The following is a 13,282-nucleotide window of genomic DNA, read 5'->3' as shown; positions in this document are numbered from 1 at the left end:
GACACCCTATTAAACGTTTCAATTGGTTTCGATCAACAGTGATCATTACGTCTAGATCAATGTGACGCTTCTCAGTGCGCTTGTAGCGTTTTTCATTGAAACAATCCTGCTTACCCTGAACTAATGCTTACCCTGAACAGGAAGCGACTATTTTGACCTAATGCTTACCCTGAACTATGAACTATCCTGAACTAGCGACTGTCATGAACTAGCGACTATCCTGACCTAGGGCGTACGCTGATAGCGACTATCTTGACCTAGTGCTTATTCTGAACTATGATCTATCCTAAACTAGCGACTGCCATGAATCAGTGGTTATCGTGTAAGGGATGTTGTTATTGAAGTATTTTCGGGTGTCTGGAAAACCCTATGAATATACCATATACCCAGGTGTTGCCGTTCCTTGGTCGTTGTTGCTTTCACCACATTTATCAAAACAACTGTTGTTTACAAGATGTACTCCATTGATCCGGGTTCCAACAAGCCACGAACTCAGCTATGTATTTAAAGGCATGGTAAAGGTCAGGTGGTTCGCTTCAGTTGTACTGAATAGTTTCTATGAAACGTTTCCCTGAGAAGTCCTTTCCAGAAATTGCCACTTACTTCAAACAAGAGCAGAGCTTTGGCTTATTCCTAGACTGTCTTGGCCACAAATCGTCATGTGTGTAGGCGATATTGCTGCCGGCAATGACGTCTTTTTCTTCTATTTCAGACGGCAATGATCTAAGCGAGGAGCCGTGGCGGAAGTTACCGGAACTGAGCACCAAGGTAAGCCGGCACTCTATCCCAAATAGTTGTCAGCAAGTAGTATCCTCGCCAGGGAGCTGAGACAAATATTCATGTGTGCATGCGTGGTGATCCACAGACCGGGGTAATACCATTGTATCCTAGTGGGATGGCACCGTACAACCGGTTTAAACCCGCACACACACAACCAGTCAGACAGTCAGACAGACAGACAGATATACCCACACTCACGGGCGTCCCTATGAACGTCCCTAAGAACCAACATTTTTACCCCTAACCTTACCTCACATGATATGTCCCTTGTTTCCTAACGAAACTTGATTTTAATTCTAACGTGTCTAATTGTATTGTTCATGACAATAAGCCCCGTCGACCATGACGACCTTGGAGATACCCACGAGCTTCACGTCATCACAAGATGAATATATATCTGTTGTGTGATATACTCTGTGATATACTCTGATATATCGCCAACTGTTCATCTCCCCGCTACCCCTGAACACGGCTTCTGTAACAAGCTGCATTATGCCACGATGGAGGCCGTGTCTGACAAAGCTGATATAATTGACTGGATAGCCTTAACACACGTACTAATACATGGAGCGAGTATAGCCAATCTTCATGATCATTACCGGAAGATTGCCTGTTTGTGACGATAATGTAATATATTTCCTTCACAGAGTACAATAATCAACTCGTTGTGGGAAGCAGGGACTATAATGAGCACCCAGAATGACTTGGATTACACAATAAAGCACACTGAAGTCGACGTATAGCGCCGACCTATAGCTGGCAAATTCCCTCAGTCAATCAAATATGACGTTCCCAGAATACATCGATTAATATACAGATGATCTAAATAATTGGTATGTCTGATTATGAGTTTTCAAATTAGCTATAAATATTCTCGTTGATAACTGAATAAATCCCTAAGTTCTAAATTGGGGGTAAAATGGTCGATAGATATTCCAGGAAAACGTTTCTGATTGCGAAACGTTCCGTGTAATCCGCCGGGTCTGGGAGCTGCGAGAGATCTAGCGTGATGTTTGACCGGGCTGAATGCCCCTCCCAGCATCGTTATTCTGTCACTGCTGTTCCGAATGAATCCGCTTTAATTTGCAAGCCATGAATCTTGGCAATGAAACCCAGTCGTGTATGTATGTGCAAATGGCTGTTACGCTGAATGCAGCTACGCAGCTAAATGTCACCAACACATCCATTAGGAGAACTGTTATATAGCTCAAATATTATATATGCTAAATATGACCGATTGGGGCCATGATATTATGGATGTCGACCCTTAATGAGTATAAAAATTGGGTCGTGAAAGTGCTGATTTATCACCCAAGGAAGAGCAGCAACATTAGGTTTTTCTTTCATCGGTAAGAATGTTTTATGGAGTGGCTGACTGATCACTGAACTGGAAGTAATGTAATTATGGTGAGGGAGAAAGACACCTTACTTAATGCAAGACGTGACTGATGCATTATCGCTGATAGCTATTTGGGAAAATGTAGAATAGTTCAAATAGAGCGATTCATAACAAAACCTGGGGGTTGACAAGAAGAGATCTGAAGTTGTTGCATAATGTGGACAAGTAGTGATATCAATGGTGTGACCTTGCCAGCTGTTTTCAGATTAGTTGGTGCTGCATCACGTAAAAATGATATTAGTTGGATCAGGTGGTGTTACAACACGTGGACTTAATATTAGTGAGATCAGGTGGTGTTACAACACGTGGACTTAATATTAGTGAGATCAGGTGGTGTTACAACACGTGGACTTAATATTAGTGAGATCAGGTGGTGTTGCAACACGTGGACTTAATATTAGTGAGATCAGGTGGTGTTACAACACGTGGACTTAATATTAGTGAGATCAGGTGGTGTTACAACACGTGGACTTAATATTAGTGAGATCAGGTGGTGTTACAACACGTGGACTTAATATTAGTGAGATCAGGTGGTGTTACAACACGTGGACTTATATATTAGGTGGTGAGATCAGGTGGTGTGTTGGTGGTGTTACAACACGTGGACTTAATATTAGTGAGATCAGGTGGTGTTACAACACGTGGACTTAATATTAGTGAGATCAGGTGGTGTTACAACACGTGGACTTAATATTAGTGAGATCAGGTGGTGTTGCAACACGTGGACTTAATATTAGTGAGATCAGGTGGTGTTACAACACGTGGACTTAATATTAGTGACAGGTGGTGTTACAACACGTGGACTTAATATTAGTGAGATCAGGTGGTGTTACAACACGTGGACTTAATATTAGTGAGATCAGGTGGTGTTGCAACACGTGGACTTAATATTAGTGAGATCAGGTGGTGTTGCAACACGTGGACTTAATATTAGTGAGATCAGGTGGTGTTGCAACACGTGGACTTAATATTAGTGAGATCAGGTGGTGTTACAAAACACGTGGACTTAATACTAGTGAGATCAGGTGGTGTTGCAACACGTGGACTTAATATTAGTGAGATCAGGTGGTGTTGCAACACGTGGTCTTAATATTAGTGAGATCATGTGGTATTGCAACACGTGGACGTCATATTAGTGTAATCAGGTGGTGTTGCAACACGTGGACTTAATGTTAATGAGATCAGGTGGTGTTACTTCATGTGGACATGATGTTATTGGGATTAGGTATGATTACAACACGAGTGCATCATCTGAAAGGACAGCAGCATTTCAACTGCAGTCACCCAGATTAGACTACACGTTCGAAACATACCTCCTATATGTCCAGACAAACCTAAATAACATGCTCCACACACCCATAGTCTCTGTGGAGCCAGTGGAGCCGATGGAGCCGCCAGTGCGTATGCTGCTAATCAGTGAAACGTGCTCACCGACCCGGTGAGTAGATCATTGATGGTCTATCTCGCTCTTCCAGCTCGTAACAAATCGATGTGCCTTGCCAGGTTTTAGACAGCGGTGTACTTTATTGATGTATCCATTACTATTAAGCCGAAAACCTTAGTCCATGTACCCTTCAGTCTACCATTCAGAAGACAGACCCTCCAATTTGCCAACCGTGTACCAGTCAGACAAAATGGCCCTCAGTCCGTCAGACCATGTGCCATTCAAAGATCTCTCTCAAACCATGTAGCATCCAGTCTTTCAGATCATGCAGCATCCTCTCAGCCTGGGAATGATATCGGCTTGATGCCCTTGCTCTTGTTGTATATGGGGCAAAACTCACAGACGAATCAATCCCAAGGCGTCCTGCTTTCCTCAAGACCACTAACATATATTTAGTTTCCAGGGATAAGTTCTGTGTCAATACCACTCCTACTGCATGTTTACTGCGCTTGCTTGTGTCAACAGTGACTGTTTTACTTAGGCATAGCATCAAACAGAGAAACAAAATGAAAGCGTCCTTCATCATTGTAGTCTTACATCGAACTTTGGAGATACTGTATTACAGGCACTACAGACCTACATTCAACACTGTAGTGGCAAAGGCAATATTTTACTCCTTTGTGTGAGTTTTGACAGGATTACATAGATTGAATATGTATAAGGCACACGCACAGTGATTCCTACAATGGTTGTCAGTTGTCAACATAATGCTTCATACACGAGTACACAATGAATCCTACAATGGTTGTCAGTTGTCAACATAATGCTTCATACACGAGTACACAATGAATCTTACAGTGGCTGATAGTTGTCAACACAATGCTTCATACACAAGTACACAATGAATCCTTCAGTGGCTGTCAGTTGTCAACACAATGCTTCAGACACGAGTTGAGTTGAGTTGGTCTTTACGTCACATCGGCATTTTTATGCAGCCATAATGCCGATGTGACGTAAAGCCCAACTCAAATCAACTCGTGTATGAAGCATTGTATGCACCATTGTCCTTCATATACGAATGCACATTGTCCCTACAGAGGCTGACAATAGCATAGTATGGTATACCCATATTACATACAATATTACATGTTACATGATTTGCAAAGCATCAAACATTGCCTTACAAATGCATACAAAGTAGACGAGAGGTAGACACAATGGTACGGAGTGATTTCCCGTGGGTCAACCAATGTATTACACACTGGTTCACACAGATGTACTTACAATGACCCAACAATTGTCCACAAACGATGACACATCAGAACCCACACAAATGTACGGACGATGGCCCGCAATGGTGCACACAGATATGTAGACGACGATACACAAGGGTCCACGCAGATGAACACACGACGACACACAATGACAATGACACGATGACAATGATTCACACACATTAACAGACGATGACAATGATTGATGACAATGATTCACACAGATGATGACAATAGATGACACACAATGACAATGTGCATACACTTGTCACACAGGTGAACAGACGATGACAATGATTCACACAGATGAACACACGATGACAATGAACAATTATTCACACAGATGAACATTAGATGACACACAAAGGTGCACACACTTGTGAACTGGTACGCACGGGCTTACAAAAGTCCAAGAATTTTCACGAAATGAATCACACAGAGGTAGATATGACTATATTGGTGTGTGCTGGCGTGTGGTAGCGAGCATGAGTCACACAGTGGTAGATATGACTATATTGGTGTGTGCTGGCGTGTGGTAGTGAGCATGAGTCACACAGAGGTAGATATGACTATATTGGTGTGTGCTGGTGTGTGGTAGCGAGCATGAGTCACACAGAGGTAGATATGACTATATTGGTGTGTGATGGCGTGTGGTAGCGAGCATGAGTCACACAGTGGTAGATATGACTATATTGGTGTGTGCTGGCGTGTGGTAGCGAGCATGAGTCACACAGTGGTAGATATGACTATATTGGTGTGTGCTGGCGTGTGGTAGCGAGCATGAGTCACACAGTGGTAGATATGACTATATTGGTGTGTGCTGGCGTGTGGTAGCGAGCATGAGTCACACAGTGGTAGATATGACTATATTGGTGTGTGCTGGCGTGTGGTAGCGAGCATGAGTCACACAGTGGTAGATATGACTATATTGGTGTGTGCTGGCGTGTGGTAGCGAGCATGAGTCACACAGTGGTAGATATGACTATATTGGTGTGTGCTGGCGTGTGGTAGCGAGCATGAGTCACACAGTGGTAGATATGACTATATTGGTGTGTGCTGGCGTGTGGTAGCGAGCATGAGTCACACAGTGGTAGATATGACTATATTGGTGTGTGCTGGCGTGTGGTAGCGAGCATGAGTGACACAGTGGTAGATATGACTATATTGGTGTGTGCTGGCGTGTGGTAGCGAGCATGAGTCACACAGTGGTAGATATGACTATATTGGTGTGTGCTGGCGTGTGGTAGCGAGCGAGCATGAGTCACACAGTGGTAGATATGTGTATATTGGTTGATATGTGGTGTGGCTGGCGTGTGGTAGCGAGCATGAGTCACACAGTGGTAGATATGACTATATTGGTGTGTGCTGGCGTGTGGTAGCGAGCATGAGTCACACAGTGGTAGATATGGCTATATTGTTGTGTGCTGGCGTGTGGTAGCGAGCATGAGTCACACAGTGGTAGATATGGACTATATTGGTGTGTGCTGGCGTGTGGTAGCGAGAATGATTGAATGTTGCGTTACGCCTCTTCAGCAGTTGTGGAGATATTCGTAGCGAGTGTTCACACGAAGTAATGTTTCCGATTCCAACAATCATCAGGGGTTTATTCTTTATGTTTTCAGGCACTTAAGTCCTACATTGACCTGTATGCACCACTCGGCGGCCTTAAGGTGAACAATGTTAACATCCTGATGATCGGGGCAGTCGGGGCTGGCAAATCAAGCTACTTCAACACCATCAACTCCATATTTAGAGGTCACGTGACGAGTCAAGCCTGCAGCGGAAGTGCCGAACATAGCCTAACTACCATGGTAAGTTTGAAATCATCGGAAACAGGAACTCAACATTTTTACGAGGAGGAACATTAACAGGAGTGTATAGAGCCCCCAGTCGTATCCAGGAGTCTCTTGTCAGATGGAAACTGGTTCTAGATTTAACAAAAAGATGAAATCGGACAGGTTTTATACGTTATTGGGGAACGTTTCTGGAAAATGTATCTCAACGCATGCTTATTGCCGTCTCTTGTGACCATTATTTATAAACCGTCATCGTCAGAATTTCATTTTTTGTTATGTGCATAGTAACTCACAGCTCAGGGTGTAACACTAAATGTTCTCAAGAGGAATCAGCTCGCAATCAACCCGATGATTGCAACTAAATCATATTTATTTGCTTTAGTTTTGTTCTCATAAATTTCTCTACATTCTTCATGAACGCCTGTAGCGGGAATATATTGACGCGGTCAGAGATGTGCTACAGCTGCAGGAACGCCATTAAAGGATGATGATTAACCGGTTTGTCTGCTCACTGGGCCCTCTATGGGGCTCGGCGGGCGGCAGTGGTAATGAGACACGCTGATTGGAACATCGATTAAATAATCACATATCACATTTTATTTTCCCATATGTTGTTTATTTATCTGCTACGTTTTTATTTGTTTGAGTGATTACTGCAACATATATTTCCGGGGAGCGTTGATATTGTTGTGGCTCGGATGTCACCGTGCTGCGGGACTGTGTTGTTTCCGGGATTAGCGGGCAGATCAGGGATAAGTATGGCGCGGTGTGGTGATTGATACACCGTAAAAACTGGGATCAAAACACATGGTTGATGTGAGAGCAATTCCGCTCCATGTGAACAGGCTGGTACAACGTTGGCAGATGTATATGATAAAATAGGTACACACTATAGGCCGGTTTATCTGATAACGAAGTTAAACAGCGTAGGCAGATGTATATGATGAATGACTGACTGACTGAGTTTGGTTTTACGCCGCTTTTAGCAATATTCCAGCAACATCACGGCGGGGGACACCAGAAATGGGCTTCACACGTTGTACCCATGTGGGGATTCGAACCCGGGCCTTCGGCGTGACGAGCCAACGCTTTAACCATTAGGCTACCCCTATGATGAATGATGTGTATAATGAATGTATATACAAAGCTGCACAATGTAGGCAGCTTGATAAGAAAATGATGTTAAAAACAAGTAGGCATTATACTTACGCTGTAGGCAATGTAGGCAGGCTGATAAAAGTTGTACGCTAAGTAGGCAGGTTGATATAACTCAGTAAAACAATGTAGGCTGGTGATGACTTGTTACACTACATAGGTGGGCTTATCACCTCATAGTATACTCGTTGTTCTTGAGAGTACATGTAACGAACATGGATTGCTGAAGATCAATTCTAACCCGGATTTTCGCGGGTCTACATATAATGCATTAAGTAGGTTTCTAACAGATGTACGTTACGCAGAACTACAGTTTCTCCAAGTAGATGATCATCTCTTGTACTGAATATTACAACAAGCCGATATAGCAGCAACCTGAAGGAAATAGTCTGTCATACCATGGGCGGATCCAGGAATTTTGAAAGGGGGGAGGGTGGGTGGGGTGGTTTCAGAGGTTTCGAACCCCTGAATCCCCATTGGCTCTGCCAATGCAAGAAAAAATCTTCAATGTGGTTTTAAGTCATTTTCAAAAGGGGGGGGGGGTCGACCCCCTGAACCCCCCCTCTGGATCCGCCAATGCATACAGATCTTGAAACAAATATACCCAAGGAAGCCCATGCAAGTCTAGAATATGTGGCAAGCTTAGATTACCACAGTTCTCTTTCATAATATGTTATGATTATAATTTAGGAACTGTTTTTCTGTACCATATGTTAATTTCAGAGACTATATATTACTCTACCTAGGAATTAAGACGTGTGAAATATAAAATTTACAGTTTATAAAACCCAAGCACCGCTTTGTTCTTCTGTGCCCATTTTATTAGAGTGTTGTATGCACCAAGTCTCATTTATATATCAATCTCCAAACAAACATTTTAGCTTAATGAATTAATGCCGTCGGTATATATGGGTGTATTAATGGCATAAACAGCTATTTACCTAACTGCAGTGAAGTAAAGAATCGATAAGATACGATGTAAACAAGTAATCATTATTTCTGTATATATACCATCCATACAGATTTGTACTAAGGCCTCTGGACTTGTAGTATTTCCGTAGTTCCGTCGGCTGCAGACCATATCCCAGAGTGTACGTTCTACCAGCAGATCTGTGGTTTAAAGTAGTTAACCGGCCGACTGTCAGTTTGCAGTGATAATGGCAGGCTATGTACTCAGTGATACCCGCTGGGAATATCTCCCACGACGTATATCCCATCTGATGGCGATGTCCAGCGCCACAGGAGATGGAAAGAGCTACAATCAATACCAGCAGTGTAATCTCGCTTTAGCAGAAACCATGCGCGCTTTCATACATCATTCTCTATTGGTTTCATGTAATTTGCTACAAAACCAAACCTCGGTCGTGTTGGCAGTGGGAAAAGGGAATCCTTTATAAACGTCAGATCCAAAAGAACAGCGTGAGTTCGAGAGGTGATCAATGGCTCTGCTCAATGGTAGCATGATTGTTCTCGGGGTTCTGGAGTAGGAGCAGAGTGGAAAGAAAACAGAACAACATGGATGATGGCTGACACCCACACTGCAATACGATTTTCGCGCCCGTAGCATTAGGAGGGACCTGGGGACGACCTCCACATTTTGTTAACGAATTTGTTGTCTTTATCAGTATTTGCTGCGAAAACCGAATTCCATATGCTGTATCTTGTGATATAATATTTCATTTTGTTTTGTGCTTGCTAATTGTTCTTGAAATGGCTCCGGGCTCCTGTGAAGATTATGAAATAGTAACATTACGACAACCTTCCCCTCCTCCAACTGAGCTACAATACTGTATGTCTCTCCCCCACCCCGCCCTCGATCCCCGGCCCTTTCCAGCTACCATCACCGCCCACATACGTTCCACCGGGCCAGATATCCTTATCACAAATTCTACCTTCTCATGTCTTGGCTAGATTGTATCTTACAGTACACTTTAGGGAATAAATTGCCGGGACAAAGAAACTGTACAACCATGTTTGGTGGTTAACTTCTTTGGACGGTATTTAGAAGTTGGTGTGGTGAACATTGTTCATGTTTGGAGGTGGCAATAAATGAAAATAATTGCTAGATACGGTTGTGTTTTGGACCTTAAGTATGCAATATTCCTATTCAACCAAGTAGGGCAGTATCGATGCTGAATCTATTGAAATATTCAATAGATGTGATCCGTCAGAAATTGTGTCATTGTAAAAGGTCTCTGCTATAACATCACATACGTTTCGTAATATGAATTTAAAAAATTAGTGTTTATCATATACTGTAGTGTGTTTTACGTTTTCGAGGAAAATATAAAAGCAATATATAATTTGTTGTAATGATTGAAATGTAACCTTTGTTACGGCCAAGACAAGGCAGTAAATATACGATCAGTTGCTATCGGGAACTATAAAATTCACTTCCTGTGTTTTCCAGTTCCGGATGTACAAGGTGCGATCCTCGGAGTCGTGTATGCCCCTCAAGTTCCGGCTGTGTGACACACGTGGCCTGGAGGAGGGGCAGGGGATGGACGACAGTGACTTGGTCGCCATCTTGGACGGTCATCTGCCAGACAGATACCAGGTCAGTTCAACCATTCACCTCAAGACGTAGTCATCTGAGCACAACACGCCACTCTTGTAGACACCGTCTCAAATTTTCGATAACTCTGTTGTATGATTTTAGAAATAGTGTAAGTGTTTTCAATGATTTAATCTTACATTAGAATACTATGGCGTCAAAAGATATAATGGTATATCAACGATTATTTGAGGTCAGAGTTCTGTAAAAACAAGTCTTAAAACACTGTGCCTGGATGAAAAGTCAAAACAGACTCCATACGCCCTTCACGGAGAATGCTGCATGGGGCCATATTCTCATTTCAACCTTATATTTTGTTAAATACAGTCGGTTAAGCGTTCCATCTTCACATGGAAGAACCGGACCTTCCCCTACATGCAAAATACAGTGGTCATTCTGTTCTTGGTGGGATATCATTGCCTTGTTACTCCTGGACTAAGTCTAAACGCGATTTAGAAACTATAACTCAGTCACACATGCAACAAACCTACCACTCACCTACCCAACCATCCTCACAACAAACCGACCCGTGAAGGTCCGGGTTAGAATATTGATCTTCAGTAACCCATGCTTGTCGTAAGAGGCGACTAACGGGATCAGGTGGTCAAGCTCGCTGACTTGGTTGACACATGTCATCGGTTCCCAATTGCGCAGATCGATGCTCATGCTGCTGATCACTGGATTATCTGGTCCAGACTCGATTATTTACAGACCGCCGTCATATAGCTGGAATATTGCTGAGTGCGGCGTAAAACTAAACTCACCCACTCACAACAAACCAATAATCAATCCACCCAAACAACCCTGGGCTGATATGACACCCATTCGTTCAACTCATGTGCTGCTCCGTCTTCAGTTCAACCCTGCTGTGCCGATCTCCCCGGACTCGGCCGGATACAAGAAAAGCCCCATCCTCGCCGACAAGATCCACTGCATCGCCTTCGTTCTTGACGGCTGCACCGTGGACGTCTTCCCGGACAAGATTCTCCAAACCATCAAGTCAATACAGCAGCGAGCCAACCAGAGAGGTACGTAGACGTTGTACTGACGTTGATGGAGGAACCGTTAATGCAGTAATTTAGCGTATTGCTGTTTGGTCAGCATTGTGCCATGTCTTAATACATCATTTTGTGATATTTGGGGAGATGGTGTAAGATAATCAGTGTCGCGTCAACAATATTCTAGATATACCAGAGTGTAAAGATCAAAGGTGGTTGATAATCAGTCTGGGCACATCGCTACGTAGCCAGTGGTCACCAAGCCTTACCCTTGTTCCGTTAAATCGCCTCTTACCACTAGCAGCAGAATGGTCGAGCGACTGCCCAATGAATCTGATCTTAAAATTACAATCGTATGGCGCTTGGCCTTGTAAATGTACAGAAGGTTTCATTCATTTTTCATTCCAGGTATACCTCAGGTTGTTCTTCTTACGAAGGTGGACCGGGCGTGTTTGTTGGTGGAGAGCGACATCTCTCAGATCTTCCGCAGCGCCACCGTCGGGGAGCTCGTGGACCAGGTGGCGCAGTTGGTCGGCCTGCCACGTGCGCACGTGCTTCCCGTGAAGAACTACGAGAAGGAGATGGAGCTGGACCAGAACGTGGACATTCCCGCGCTGCTCAGCCTGAGGCAGATGTTAAGGTTTGCCGACGACTACTTGTACAACTACCTAGACCAACACGAGGGCAAGATCCACCTGTTCAGCCAGGCGTACAGAGGCAACAGGTGTCTGTCTGAGGAATCCGTCAACTACAACTGCTGGAAGGGGTCACCTCGAAGGAGTTCCAGGGCCAACTGCCACACCTAACCCCATCGGCATCCTCGAACACGACACCGACATCATGGGTTTATACAACAAGGTTGACGTACAGTGGTTTCAACTTTAATATTGGGTACATCCTCTTTCAACCCACTGGCTTAACAGTCAATTGTTATATATGATATGGGGTAGCTAATGGGGTTCGAATGGTCTTGGAGACATCGTTGTATATCCACTTGCAGTATGCTTTCCGATGGAATGGTAGAATTACCTATTCTGATATATCATACCAAACATATGTTATGCTATAGGATAGTCCTGACAACGTTCCAGACTATTGATACAAAAAGGGAAATTTTAACTCCCCATGAATAATCAACTCGCAAGAAACAGCATCACCACAAAATATATAAAATTGAAACTAAACTTTAGACGCTAAGGTCAAAAAGAGTGTCAGTGTTTGACTGTATTGTCAGATTCAGAACTATTTGATATATATGACGAGGACATGTCAACGCATATTGATATACGCATAAGATATACACAAAGTAAGACACAGAGGTTCCAGTTGGTGAGTTTGAAGTAATACTACATGGTGGGGACTCTTTCTTCCAATACAGCCTGCTACAAACCAGGGTCCAGCCATCTTCTTCTCCTTGCTGACTAATGAAATCAGAACACAACCAAACAAGACACGACCTAGCTACAGTACCTAGCTACAGTACCTAGCCAGTACATCTAGCACACTGCCAATATGTGTTAACATTAGACCCAGTGACAGACAAGTCCCCTTCATTATTTCCACGGTTGTAGAACTGTCGAAATTATTTTATAATTAGTGTTCATTTACTGTTCGCAAGTATCTACATATACATTTTGTATCGTATTTTTTATTCTGGAGATGAAAGAAATTCCAAGTGTGTAGTTTTCGATGTCCATTGTCACACAACATAATATGTTCTATATCACACGACCATAATACCAACATGCAGTGTCACACAACATGATATGTTCTATATCACACGACCATAATACCAACATGCAGTGTCACACAACATGATATGTTCTATATCACACGACCATAATACCAACATGCAGTGTCACACAACATGATATGTTCTATATCACGACCATAATACCAACATGCAGTGTCACACAACATGATATGTTCTATACCAACACGA

At 43.2% G+C, this 13,282-nt stretch overlaps 1 protein-coding gene across 2 annotated transcripts in view; it reads left to right on the top strand.

The window, feature by feature from the left end:
• The window catches only part of LOC124279421 (interferon-induced protein 44-like), a 60,960-nt gene extending 47,740 nt beyond the window's left edge, over positions 1-13,220 (top strand). For both annotated transcript variants that reach the window (XM_046715248.1, XM_046715247.1), the window contains exons 4-8: positions 713-768; positions 6,460-6,648; positions 10,199-10,345; positions 11,199-11,370; positions 11,749-13,220. In XM_046715248.1, the coding sequence (XP_046571204.1) occupies positions 713-768; positions 6,460-6,648; positions 10,199-10,345; positions 11,199-11,370; positions 11,749-12,146 (962 nt within the window). In that variant the 3' untranslated portion in view covers positions 12,147-13,220. The remainder of the gene's footprint in view (positions 1-712; positions 769-6,459; positions 6,649-10,198; positions 10,346-11,198; positions 11,371-11,748) is intronic.
• Positions 13,221-13,282: the final 62 nt, after the last annotated feature.

The sequence above is a fragment of the Haliotis rubra genome, unplaced genomic scaffold (assembly GCF_003918875.1).
Source record: "Haliotis rubra isolate DU_JTF1 unplaced genomic scaffold, ASM391887v1 Scf25, whole genome shotgun sequence".
Classification (NCBI taxonomy): domain Eukaryota; kingdom Metazoa; phylum Mollusca; class Gastropoda; order Lepetellida; family Haliotidae; genus Haliotis; species Haliotis rubra.
This window is presented reverse-complemented; position numbering and strand designations above follow the sequence as displayed.